A 12,532-nucleotide genomic window follows, 5' to 3' on the forward strand; every position below is an offset into this window, starting at 1 on the left:
GATGAATTACGAGAGAAAAATCAGTCGGTATTTTCTATCGTTATTGAGATCACGAAAAAATCAGTAAAAGCGCCGTTTGTCCGAATCCTCTCATCGTACCATTTTCACTTTTTTTCCTGTATAAAGTTATACCTACTTACACTCAGTCGAAACGGCAAAAACTATAGGTACTTCTTCTATTTGTTATCAAATGCCTAGCCTGCCCGATAAAAATTGATCGGAATCAATATCTCTTCAGAAACTGAAAAAATATCATTTCTGGGAATTGGATGGTTGACTTAAAAAAAAAAAAATTGACCACAATAATGAGAAGTCTGATTTACTCGTATAGTTTGCATGAAATGAGCAGATAACGTAAAAAAGTTCACGGTGACAATTTAGGACTTTATGAATATTTTAAGGCTGACAAAATAGCTGTTGTCCGAATCCTCGAGGCTTCTTTACCTACTCTACTTTTTAAGAAAACAATAAAAACCCAACTTTTGCTGGAGACTCCAGATCGACTCGAGAATAATTGAAATCGATTAGGAAGGATTGAGGGAGGGGTAGGGAGTAGGGTGTTCCTTATTTTGAAAAGTTGGAATTTCGTAGCTCCCACCCCCCCCCCCCCCCCTCCAACATGACCTCAGGTGAGAAAATAATTCCCCATATAGGGAAAAAATGAAAAAAAATCAACAAAAAGTTCAATTCATGAAAATTTTTTGTTTCTGCGCCAGAATGCTTCTAAATAATCTCCTTTTTAAGAAAAAAATTTCCCCGGCCCTTCAAACCATATTGGCCCCCTAGTAAGGAGCCCCTCAAAGTTGAAAAAATCACAAAAAATGATAATACATAAATCAAAGTTAGGGAAAATTTGATGAAAATATCTCATTTCCACATTAGAATTGTTCTACATAACCCCCTTTTCAAGGAAAAACCATCGTTGGACCCCTAAATAATTTTGGCTCTCTTGCATGGAGCCCCTCAAATTTGGGAAAATAAAAAAAATATTATAAATTGAAGGGCGGTTTTCCAAAAGTGGATAAGTCAACTTTTTTGAAAATTGAGTTTTTCACGCCATTGTGTTCTATAGGTCGTATCTCACCTATTTAATGCCTAACCTACCCACAATACCTATTTATCTACGCACAATCCAGCTTTTCTGTAAGTTGCGGATTGCAATCGTTTTTCCAAAACGCGATAAGTCATAATTACTTCGTTTTCGTTACTTTTATAGCCAAAATAGAGCTGCCAATATGGTTTTTTTAATAGGTAGTACTGTAATATGTACTATATTTTCGTTTTTATTTTATTGCCAAAATGCAGATAAATTTTTTTTAAATGATAGTGCTGTAGATAAATACTCAATTTTTGTCAATTTTATCGCCAAAATGGAGGTAAACATTTTTTTTTCAATCAAAAATTTTTTTTTCGTAAATTTATTGCCAAAATAGTGGTAAGATTTTTTTAAAATCAAAAATCTTTTTTTCAATTTATAGTGTTGTAATAGGTACTTAATTTTTGTTTAAAATACAGGTAACATTTTTTGTAATCAATTTTTTTGGTCATATACTTTTGTATTGTGAATTAGAGTTGACTTACATCGATTTGCAATACTGGTTCTATCATATAAATGAAAACATGAAAAATCGTTTTTCCAAAAAGCGATAAGTCAGTTTACTTTTTCTGCCGCAGAAGCGCTGCAAACTTGAGTTACACCACAAAACCAACACGTACGTGTTGAGGTAGATCCAATACAACATGCAGGATAGGTGGCATACTCCAAGTGCATCGCGCCTTGGAATGGGCACTAAAAACATCATTTATCTCGAAATCATAATTTTTGACTTATCGCTTTTTGGAAAACCGCCCTTCAATTGATGTCTGTAGAAATTTTTTGAAGATTTTTTACTTATGTGCAGAATCCTTGTGAATAAGCACTTTTTCAAGAAAAACCCTCCCCCCGGTCTCCCAAATCATGTTGGTTAGCTTTAAAGCCCCTCAAAGTTGAAAAAATCAACAAAAAAATGAAAAATTCATATTTATACAAATTTGTTGATAATGTTTCATTTCTGAGCAGAGTACTTTTAGATAACCAATTTTTCAAGAAAAACTCTCTTTTGTCCTCTAAATGATGGTGGTCCATTTTTATGAGACCCCCAAAATTGAAGAATATTGAGAAAGATGAAAATTGATGTCTATAGGTACTCGTAATTAGGGGGAAAATTTTTCATCTCTTTGCAGAATGCTTCTAGATAATTCTTTTTTCCAGAAAACCCTTTTCTCAGTCCCTTCTACAATGCTCACCGCCTGCATAGATGATAGAGACTCATAAAGTTGAATTTTTTTTTGGAATGGGGCTGAAGTCTCCGCTGCAAAAATAGTTTCAAGTCATGGATGTTTTTTTTTTTTTTGCTTTAAACTTGAAAATTGAATCTCATTGATTAGGGATTCTTGACGATTTTTTCCAAGTTTTCAAGCCTTACATTACAAAATATCAGAACGTCAATAAGTCTTCTGTGAAAATTTGACATAGGTTAGTTTTATTACAAAACGTCCACTTCAATGTTTTTCAAAGTCAAAATTCAGAAATTTGTCCTTTTTCTACAAGTTTTTAAAGGTCTGACATAGATAGTGCTTATCTGATGAAGATCGACCAAATCCAAGGATTAGAATATGGAAGAAACAAATGTAATAATATTCATTTTTTTTTCATTTCTTGGGGAGGGAGACATAGACAAGTTCCACCTTTTCGTCATGTAGACAGGTCATAAAATATTCAACAGTATTTCTAATGAAAATGGACCAAATCCAAGGATTATGATGTGAAAAAAAAGTAAAAACTTCAATTTTTCTGATTTCTTTTATATTTTGAGATGGGTGAGCGGGAGAGACGTGCTCCCTAGCACGACTCATTTTTACTAACATGATTGAAGAAGTTTTTCTCGTGAAACCCGACAACAATTTAGGGTGTCATTAAATATTTTTTCAAATTGGTATAATATACCTACGTTGATTTTATGTAAGTAGGGACTCAACTGAGGTGTTGGAACTAGAAAGTTCACAATTTTAAAAATTTTGCCAGATACTTTGATTTTTTCATAAAGGGGAAAATTGAGGGGCACACTGGCACGACTTTTTTTTCAACATGGGGGCTGAAATTTTCAGGGTATTATTTTCTCACTCGAGGTCATGTTTATGGGGGGGTAGGAGCGAAAAAAAACCGAAAAAAATGTTCACCATACAAATAAGGAACACCCTAGGGAGGGAGGTAGATTTTAGTACACCGATCAAATTCAAAATACTAAGTAGTAATCAGGGAATATCAGCCACTCTAAAAAAAAAAAATGCTGAAAATTTGGTGCTGAGGCGTGAGTGACGCTTTCAGTGAACCGAATTTGAATTAAATCGAAAATAAAGTTTGCACTTTTGCTAAAAGCATAGATTATTGTCACACTTTGACTATTTTTCAGAAAAAGGGAGAACTTTTTGACAATCATTCAAAAAAATGGTATGTACTAAATATTTCAAAATCCTTGTCAAACAAACGAGATTTTTGAGCAATTTTTGAAAAAAAAAAACGACAATTTTCTGCCATTTTGCTCCAAAGCGAAAGTTTTTATCCACTCATTTTCTTGATGAAGAAGCGAGAACTTTCGAAAAAGTTTGGCAAAAAGGTATACTTTTAGAATTTTAGCAAACAGCGACACCTTTTTTGGTAATTTCGTGAAAAGGCGAGAATTCTGTTCAATATTGAAAAAAATTCAATATCTACATTGACTATTCAAGTTGAAAGCAGATTTCTGTGAATGAATGAATGAATGAATGAGAACATGGACAGTAATTTAAATTCCAGAAAAAAAGAGTCAAAAATTATGGTAAGTATTATCTATTTATTTTATTTATTGCGTACATAAATGAACTAAAACTACTCGTAGTTATAAGTAAACAAAATTTTAGTTCATGAAAAATGAAAATAGGATTAATGTATATGCACTAGCAGTTAAAAATTAACGTAAGTACACATGTAGCATAAAAACATTAGGTAACACAAACTTTATGGACTAGAAATACAAAAAAAAAAAAAAAATAGTGAATTGCCACACAGTTTATGTTTACTCGTGAGTAAACTATCAAAGACCGCAGCTAAAAATAAGTTCAAAGAAATCTCAATCTATTTAAAAATCTAAAAAGCCCAATTAACCGGAACAATTCTACATGATCAGCTTCTAAAAATAACCAAATAGTAAAATTTCAAAACACAGTGGCAGTTTCAGTACATTGAATTCCGAAGAAAAATCTCTCAACGATGGCAGAATCCTATATAACATAAGTCTGCCTGAGTCTTTCAACTTCTTCGGCACTTCCCAACAACCACAATAAAAATTGGCCATAAACAGGTGTTTTGAGGCTACGGCGGTAATAGAATCGATAATCACGACCACCAGTTGAACTAGCCCGCGTAAAATAACTAATAATACCCATTTTTGTCACACGTAAAGTTTCCTCCCTCGTAGCAAACGTGTCCACTGCTTTCATCATCGCTTCAAAAGAAATATACGACATGTAGAGATATTTCCATAGAAGGCGTGGAGTTTCAGGAGATGACATAAGTTGATTCTTAAAATCTGACGATTGATCTTTATTGTCGAAGGTACCGTCGATAAATACATTTAATTCGTCAACACATCGGACAAGAGTAGACGAAAAATCAGTTGATTGCAAAAGATGCAGCTTGAATCTTTTCGCTGCCTTAATATCGGGCCAACAAAAACCCACCAAATCGTTCACTTCGTCGAATCCCCCAGAACTTAATAGTTCCCTACACCATCTACGCAGATCTGTACTTACAGCAATAATGTTTCCCATGAATTGAGTAATTTCATCTTCATTTTCAAAACAGAGTTTCCTTATGCGTATCAAATCATCTATTCGAGCACATTTGATCAAATGAAGCCAACAGTCGCGCCAAAATGCGCTTCTCTGCTCAAAAGTGGCCGATGAAAGAACAAGCAATAAAAATTCGACGGAATGTCCGTTCTTGCATTGTTCCGCATTCCGTGAAGATGCATTCTGAGAAAAGCCCCCGTTGGATAAAATATCTTCGACTATCGATCGTTTTACATTAGTCGGGATATCGTTCCAAATTTCCGAACAACAATGCAACCAATTCTGTGGTAATCTCCAACTGCATCCTATCGAGGACGTCAGCTCGAGTTTCAACATTTCGATGACCAATGTTTTAAAAGTACTTTCATTCATTTTATTTTTCATAAACTTCCACGTCGGTTGAACGAACCACCAGCAACGCAGACAATCGTTTAGCAGATTCATTATTAATTTACAACCGTCTGTATTAATAAATTCATCGAGTTGGTGATCGTTTAGTTTCGATAGCACGAACGTAACTAACAATTTCTTATCGTTAGTGTATTTGGCTTTTCTCATTTGAGCTTTCAGAGACACACGACCCCAAAAATACTCGAAAGACGGTTTATTCTCATACATGTGGCGGTCAAGCATAACTTCAGCGACAGATCTGTTTCTATTGGTAGGTCTAGGTATGTAATCCCTTTCATTTCTGAGGCAGCATATCCAATAATACAATTGCGGGCATTTGCTAAATCTCATACTATTCGAGTCGAAACTCTGGAATACAGAGGGCCAGATTCGTCTGATATCGTCTTCGAAAAAATAAGTACAAGCTATAGCGAATTTTTCTTCCAGACTAAATCTGTCACAGTCCATCATGCGTTTCGCTGTTCTCACATAATCGATGGTGCCACTGTAATCCAAGACGAAATCGTCGAAGATTTCCAAAACAGAGTTTTGATGTGTGCGGTGTAAGCGAAATGTCGTTCTGTACTGGCTAGACAGCCATGTCGTCGCTGATGGTCCAAATCTTGGCATATATTTGTCTATTACATCGTAAACTACTGACGGCCAACCAGGGGGTAATACAGAATTTGAAGAGATATCCCAAGAGAATGAAGAAAATCTGTCTATTGTGTTGCTCGTGCGACGTTTGCGTATTTCATGGCGCCAGATTACCAGGCTAACTGCGATGGCCGACAGGTCTTTCAATGGTACTGGAGTCGGTTGAGCAATATCATATACGACAGGCATTATTTCATCCATTTCTGAAATTCTTGATTCTGTACAGGTACAAATTCGAACCTGGAATCGTAACGAGCGAATTAATTCGATGAAGCGAGCAGCTGGCCAGAAATTGAATAGGTAAGGAAAATAAAATAAGGGGCCATTCCACGTCAATTCAACCAAAAACTGGTAAGGGGAGGTGAGCAATTTTTTGAAACTTTTTCTGCGGAAAGACCTTCCAAAGGAATGACCAATGGCGCAAATCGCAGCCCTCCAGCCCTTTTTTGAAGGCTGATATATGTATTAAAAAATTAGGATGGCATTATGTCGAAAAGTCGATTTAAAAAAATTGAAAGTTTGCGAAAAATTAGATTTTTTGATTTAAAACATGAAAAAAGTTTGAATGGTGAATTTGACCCGTTTGACCCCTATTTTTACGTATATGTTGACAAAGTTGAAAATCCCCTTTCATTCGATGAAATAAACTCATCACAAAAAAATTCAATTTTCAATTATTCCACACATCAAAAAAAGTTTAAATTCATTCGGTGTTCTTATTTTGACCCCTTTCTGACGTATTTCATGAAAAAGTTGATAAAAATTACACTCATCTTATAGCTAAAAAATTAAGATTCGTTTACTTCTTAAATTTTTTCGAATTTTGATTTTTTGCGATGAGTATACATTTCATCGAGTGAAGATATATTTTCAACTTCTTCAACGGATACGTAAACATAGGTATCAAATGGGTCAACTTCACCAATCAAAACTTCTCTACATGTTTTAAATCAGAAAATCGCATTTTTTCACAAACTTTAAATTTTTTTAAATCTACTTTACGACATAATGCCATCCCAATGTTTCAATATAGCCCAGTCAATATGCAATTTGACCCAAACATAATTACAAACAAAGGTTTTTTTGGTGAATATTGTCTAGGGTGGTGTGCTGAATAACATACTAAAAGTCCCCGCTCCTACCCCTCGAGCTAACCCCCCCACAGTGGATCAAAGCCCCCCAAAATCAGTTTTTCATCAAGAACTCCTGAAATATTGAATTTTGAGTAAAATGAGCCCAGTGATCATTTCATCTCCTCCCCAATACCTATCAAATGAGCTATCGACCAACACCCTAGCCGCAAGGGGGTGGCGCTACAACCCCTCAAAGTGATGTGATTTCAATAATTTTACATTTTATGATTTGGGACTTGTAACCTGTTCTAATTGATAAAATGAAGTCAAACTTGGGGAATGGGATTCTTTTGGGAGCTAGAGTTGACCTCTGGAGTGGGGAGGATCAAAGTTGAAAATTACAGAAAGGTCATTTTTTTGGAGGGGCATAACATGACCCCAAATAGATGAAAAGAGTTCAAAATCATACCATTGGACAGTACCCTATCTGTGATCAAAATATCCAAATTTTAGCTTCCTAGGTCATCCCCACTCCTTTTAAGATGGAAAACCCCGAAAATAGGGGCAAAATAAGGGGATTTTTAGCTTAATTCCGCTTTAAATGGGGTGGGGATGACCTAGGAAGCTAAAATTTGGATATGTTGATCACAGATAGGGTACTGTCCGATGGTAAGATTTTGGACCCTTTTCATCTATTTGGGGTCATGTTATGCCCCTCCAAAAAAATGACCTTTCTGTAATTTTCAACTTTGACCCTCCCCACTCCAGAGATCAACTTTAGCTCACAAAAGAATCCCATTCCCCAAGTTTGACTTCATTTTATCAATTAGAACAGGTTACAAGTCCCAAATCATAAAATGTTAAATTATTGAAATCACATCACTTTGAGGGGCTGTAGCGCCACCCCCTTGCGGCTAGGGTATTGGTCGATAGCTCATTTGATAGGTATTGGGGAGGAGATGAAATGATCACTGGGCTCATTTTACTCAAAATTCAATATTTCAGGAGTTCTTGATGAAAAAGTGATTTTGGGGGGCTTTGATCCACTGTGGGGGGTTAGCTCGTGGGGTAGGGGCGGGGACTTTTCGTATGTTGTTCAGCACACCACCCTATACAATATTCACCAAAAAAATCTTTGTTTGGAATTATGTTTGGGTTCGCCCATTTTTTTCTGCTATTTGCCTGGGCTAATATGTTGTTCAGCATGAAAAGTTATCCATAGGTAATACCTATAATTATTTTTTTAGAATTTTTGAGGGTCGGAACGATATGAAGACTACGTTTTAAGACTTTTCGAGCTAATTTTTCGTACGAAAAAAGTGGAAACACTGATTTTCATGATATCACTAAAAAGTCTTTTAGAACCCCTAACTATTGGAAAAAGTTCCATTTTGGTAGGTATCGCGATTATCGAGTTATCCACTGCTGAAATGGATGATACATATTTCAAGGTCACTGAAAACTTTGACACCCCCTAGTAGCCTTTAAAAAAGGTCTCGAGGGCGACGATTTGTGCCATTGGTCATCCCTTCGGGAGATCTTTCCACAGGAAAAGTTTCAAAAAAATCGCATTTAAATTTCAGTTTTCAACTAAATTGGCTATTTTTAAAAATTTTCAACTCCAAAAATTAAATTTTTTCGAATTAGAAAATCTTCACGACCTCACTCTATCTCATTCCAAAATGAAATACTTGAAATTTATTGTAAAGTAAAATGTGGATTTCTAACAATTTTAGGTCGCTGAGTCTTTTTTGTGATTTGACCCTTCAAAGGTCTCTCAGCTTATTCCCCAAAAAAGGAGTTCAGTGACGTAGCCGGGGGGGCGAAGGGGGCCATGGCCCCCCTTGCGAGCGAAAATTTGAAAGAAAACATGCAAAAATGAACGTTTTTTTGTTGTTTGGGCCCATTTTTTCTAAAAAATTTCGCTCTCGCTTCGCTCGAGCAATAATTCTGCCTTCATTTTCATGAAATCACCACACCTTACAATAGATTTCTAGAAAATTACCCCTCCTTTCGATTTTTCATGCCTAAAAATCTGGTTTTGCCCCCTCCTTGAGAAAATCCTGTCTACGCCACTGAGGGAGTTGCGAGTCAGTTTTTTTTATACATAATTGTAAACAAGCATTAGATTTTTAAGATAAAATTTAGAATCAAATTTTGAAAAAGTGAGCTATGCAAAGGAATTTAATAGCTATTCTCAATGTGAAAAATTTGATGAGAAATGTTGAATATGGAATTTACTGCATCGAATAAAAATAGTATACATTATAAAGAATTGAAATATATTGAGAAATGAACTTTGGTCACACGCCCCTGGACGTTGGTAAGATTAGTATGATGGAGTCTAAACTTATCTTTTACCATTGCAAATGGAGTGCTGAGCATAAAATGGAAGAAAAAAAACAACTCAGACCGATTCAACTAAATGATCTTACTCTGTCATAATATTGTAACTTTAATTATATTACTGGTTTCTTACTTTGCTTCGTTTTCACTGATACTTCTCGTGGCCTTCGATTATTTTGTATTCGTTCAATTATAAAAGTAATTACAAAAATTAAATTAAAAAAAAAATATTGATTCATAAACTAAGAAAAAGCTCAACTGAACTTCAGAAAAAAAGACAACTCTCATCTAGTTGCACAGCAAGAATGACTGTCGACTGTCGAGACTTCAGTAATGAACTGCCCTCGAATCACAGGTATGAGATACATTTACCCCTTCCCATCACGTGACCAAAGCAGGAACAAAACGCGGTAACGGAATCCAACAATGTAAAATACAATAGACGAGAAAAAAGACGCCAGATAGTAATAAAACAATAATAAAGCGCCACTGAAGGCTTTGAAAATGAACTATTGTATGACATATGCTGAAACACTTGAAACTGCTACCTGTATGTAAACTGGTTTATAGGAAGAATGGTAACAGCAAGTCAGGATGATTAGTAAATGGAATGAGGTGAATGAGAGCAGAAAAAACGTACAACTGCAAACGTGGAATACCATGAGGTATATGTAGATGTACGTAATACGTTTGTCTATGTAGATGTACCTAGTTGAAGGCAGTACATCTCATTCGAAAAAATAATATTTTAGGTTAAATACGAATTCAGCCTTCATTCTTCTCTTTTCGGGCGTCTGATTTAAAATTATTACATATTTTGAAATGCATCATTAATGTAGGTAGGTATTTATCTATTTCCAACTTCCATGAAAATTTTCATCGCCTTCCCAGTCCCACAAACCGTTTTGTTTCTCCATGGGACAATAATACATGTACGTACATATCTGAACATTTTTTCAGTGCGAATCAAACGTGTTATAATAATTTTTACGTTTCTAGGGAGATAATCCGCTACATTATCTCCCGCTCGCTAATCGCTCGGTGGACAAACTAGCAGTTTTCTCCCTTAAAAACGTAAAATATTTTATGCAACTAGGGAGATAATGTGATCTTCAACCATTTTGAGTTACTTCCCTCGCTTCGCTCGGTAAATAAACCTCAAAATTTGTTGAAAATCACATTACCTCCCTAGTTGCATAATCTACTATTACTATTTTTTTTTGGTACAACCAATTTCATAGGTATTATCACGATCATTATCCGGGTTTTCATATGTAGTTTAGATAGATCACAGTAGCCAATTTCATTTTAGATTCGTCATTTCAATTAATGTTCCCATCTTCGAGGAGACTACATAAAATCAAGAAATGGATCACTTACCGTATGTAATATTTGAGCATACCATAAACGGTTCAATTCGAAAACAAAAACTGGTACTCACCTGAAACAAAGAACATATACAATATTGATTAGTTTACTTTTAATTAATCATTTCAAAATCCAACACGAATTAGAACAGTAATAAAAAAACAAAAAAAAACACGACATGGATGAGATTTTTTTACATGTCCGTGTACATACATGTTGATAAAATATTTCAAAACTGCAAAAATATTCATTTTTTAGATTCCTGCTTTTGTTTAAAACGGCGGCGAAATTTTTTCAATATGTTTCACTCTTAAAATTTATAGCACGAAAAATGACATTTCTCGTCAATTCGTTGATAAATTGGGGGGGAGGGGGATTTTTTGCACATGTTCGTCTAAACATTGGTAAAATATCCCAAAAAAGCAAAAATTTTCATTTTTTAGGTTTCTAATGGTATTTTTGCAATAAGTCGTGTAAAACTTGTAATTTTTTTCTCAAAAATGAAAAAAATGCCAGTCCATTTTTTTGATATGTTATTCTTCATAAAAAGGACTAAAACTGAGAATTTTTTAAGAATTTTTACTCGCCGAGATCGTGGTTATATTTACATTTTAAGTTTTTAAATCGATTTTTTAGGTTTTTGAAAGTGGAAACACTGATTTTGACATCATTCGTCGATTACCCTTTCAAAGTATGCACTACAATTTGAAAAAAAAATTCAAAATTCTATACCACGTACAACCGGAGCGATTTGTTACTGAAATTTTCCATTTTCGGTCATTTTGGAGAACTTTAAAGCCAGCTCCGTCATAAAAAATCGAAAAAATGTCCGGTTCGGGTCATTCGTCATCGTTTGATGACCTCTACTTACACATGATCTGATTTTGAAAAAAAAATCGAAGACTCCTCGTGCAAAAATCCGCCAATTTGGTATGGAATGACCCTATGTATTTTTAAAATTGCTGTAAATTACACTGTGAACTTTGCAAGCAAATTTTATTTTCACTGTGTCGCAGCAGTTCCAAGTCCATTGACTTCATAGTTCAGTACTACGACAAGAAATTTCAATCGTTGAAAAAAAATCAAATCGCCAAGGAGAATTGGACGGCAATATGATAACGTTTTCCTTCTTTCCACAAATAAATTCCAGAAAAATCGGCGGACCAAACCTCGAAATTGAACTGTTTTGATATAAAATGACCCTCCTCCTCAAAAAATGAAAAAAAATATCAAAACAAAAAAAACGGTGTCATTACGAAAGAGTTTTGACAAAAATGGGACATTTTTATTTGGTTTTCACAAAACATCGATTTTTTGAATTCTTTTTCATTTTTTCAAATTTTCAGGCACTCTATGCAAGGAGACCAACATTTCAGAATGAGAATTGGAAAAAAAATGCTACACACTTCGATAATTTCATTTCTTCATTTTTGTTTCAACTCTGGCGCCCCACAATGGGCTGTGAGAACCCTAAAACGGGCGTAATTCAAAAACTTACAATGAACTTTAAAACAATGGTACAATGATATCCTCCCTTATGTTTTTGGGGTCGCAGAATACGAATTTGACAATATTTTTTGTAGGGGTGGGGGGTGAGAGGGGGGAAGGGGGTGAAAAATTCAAAATTTGACCATAATGATGTGTGATAAGTCGAAATGTATGTTTTTGAGGGTGTAGATTACGAATCTGACAATATTTTTTTCATAGGGGTCAATGGTGGGGGTGAGGGGGTGAAGGGGTGAAAATTCAAAATTTGACTATAATGATGTGTGATATGTCGAAATGTACCGAATATGAATATTTCAACTAAAAGTGAGTAATTTTCATCA

At 34.9% G+C, this 12,532-nt stretch overlaps 2 protein-coding genes across 4 annotated transcripts in view; both read right to left on the bottom strand.

Annotated features, from left to right (window-relative positions):
• LOC135847616 (uncharacterized) overlaps positions 1-12,532 on the bottom strand; it is a 170,838-nt gene that overhangs the window by 46,599 nt on the left and 111,707 nt on the right. The window lies entirely within an intron of this gene.
• On the bottom strand, positions 3,863-9,650 carry LOC135847621 (uncharacterized). Its single transcript, XM_065367252.1, has 2 exons — positions 9,469-9,650; positions 3,863-6,156 (listed from the first exon to the last, which is right to left on the bottom strand). The coding sequence occupies exon 2, from the start codon at positions 6,115-6,117 to the stop codon at positions 4,300-4,302; it is 1,818 nt and encodes a 605-aa protein (XP_065223324.1). The 5' UTR covers positions 6,118-6,156; positions 9,469-9,650; the 3' UTR covers positions 3,863-4,299.

This window comes from Planococcus citri, chromosome 5 (genome assembly GCF_950023065.1).
Source record: "Planococcus citri chromosome 5, ihPlaCitr1.1, whole genome shotgun sequence".
Taxonomy (NCBI): Eukaryota; Metazoa; Arthropoda; class Insecta; order Hemiptera; family Pseudococcidae; genus Planococcus; species Planococcus citri.

Coding starts and splice junctions, on each gene's coding strand:
- LOC135847621 (XM_065367252.1), bottom strand. CDS start 6,117: ATGGATGAAATAATGCCTGTCGTATATGATATTGCTCAACCGACTCCA.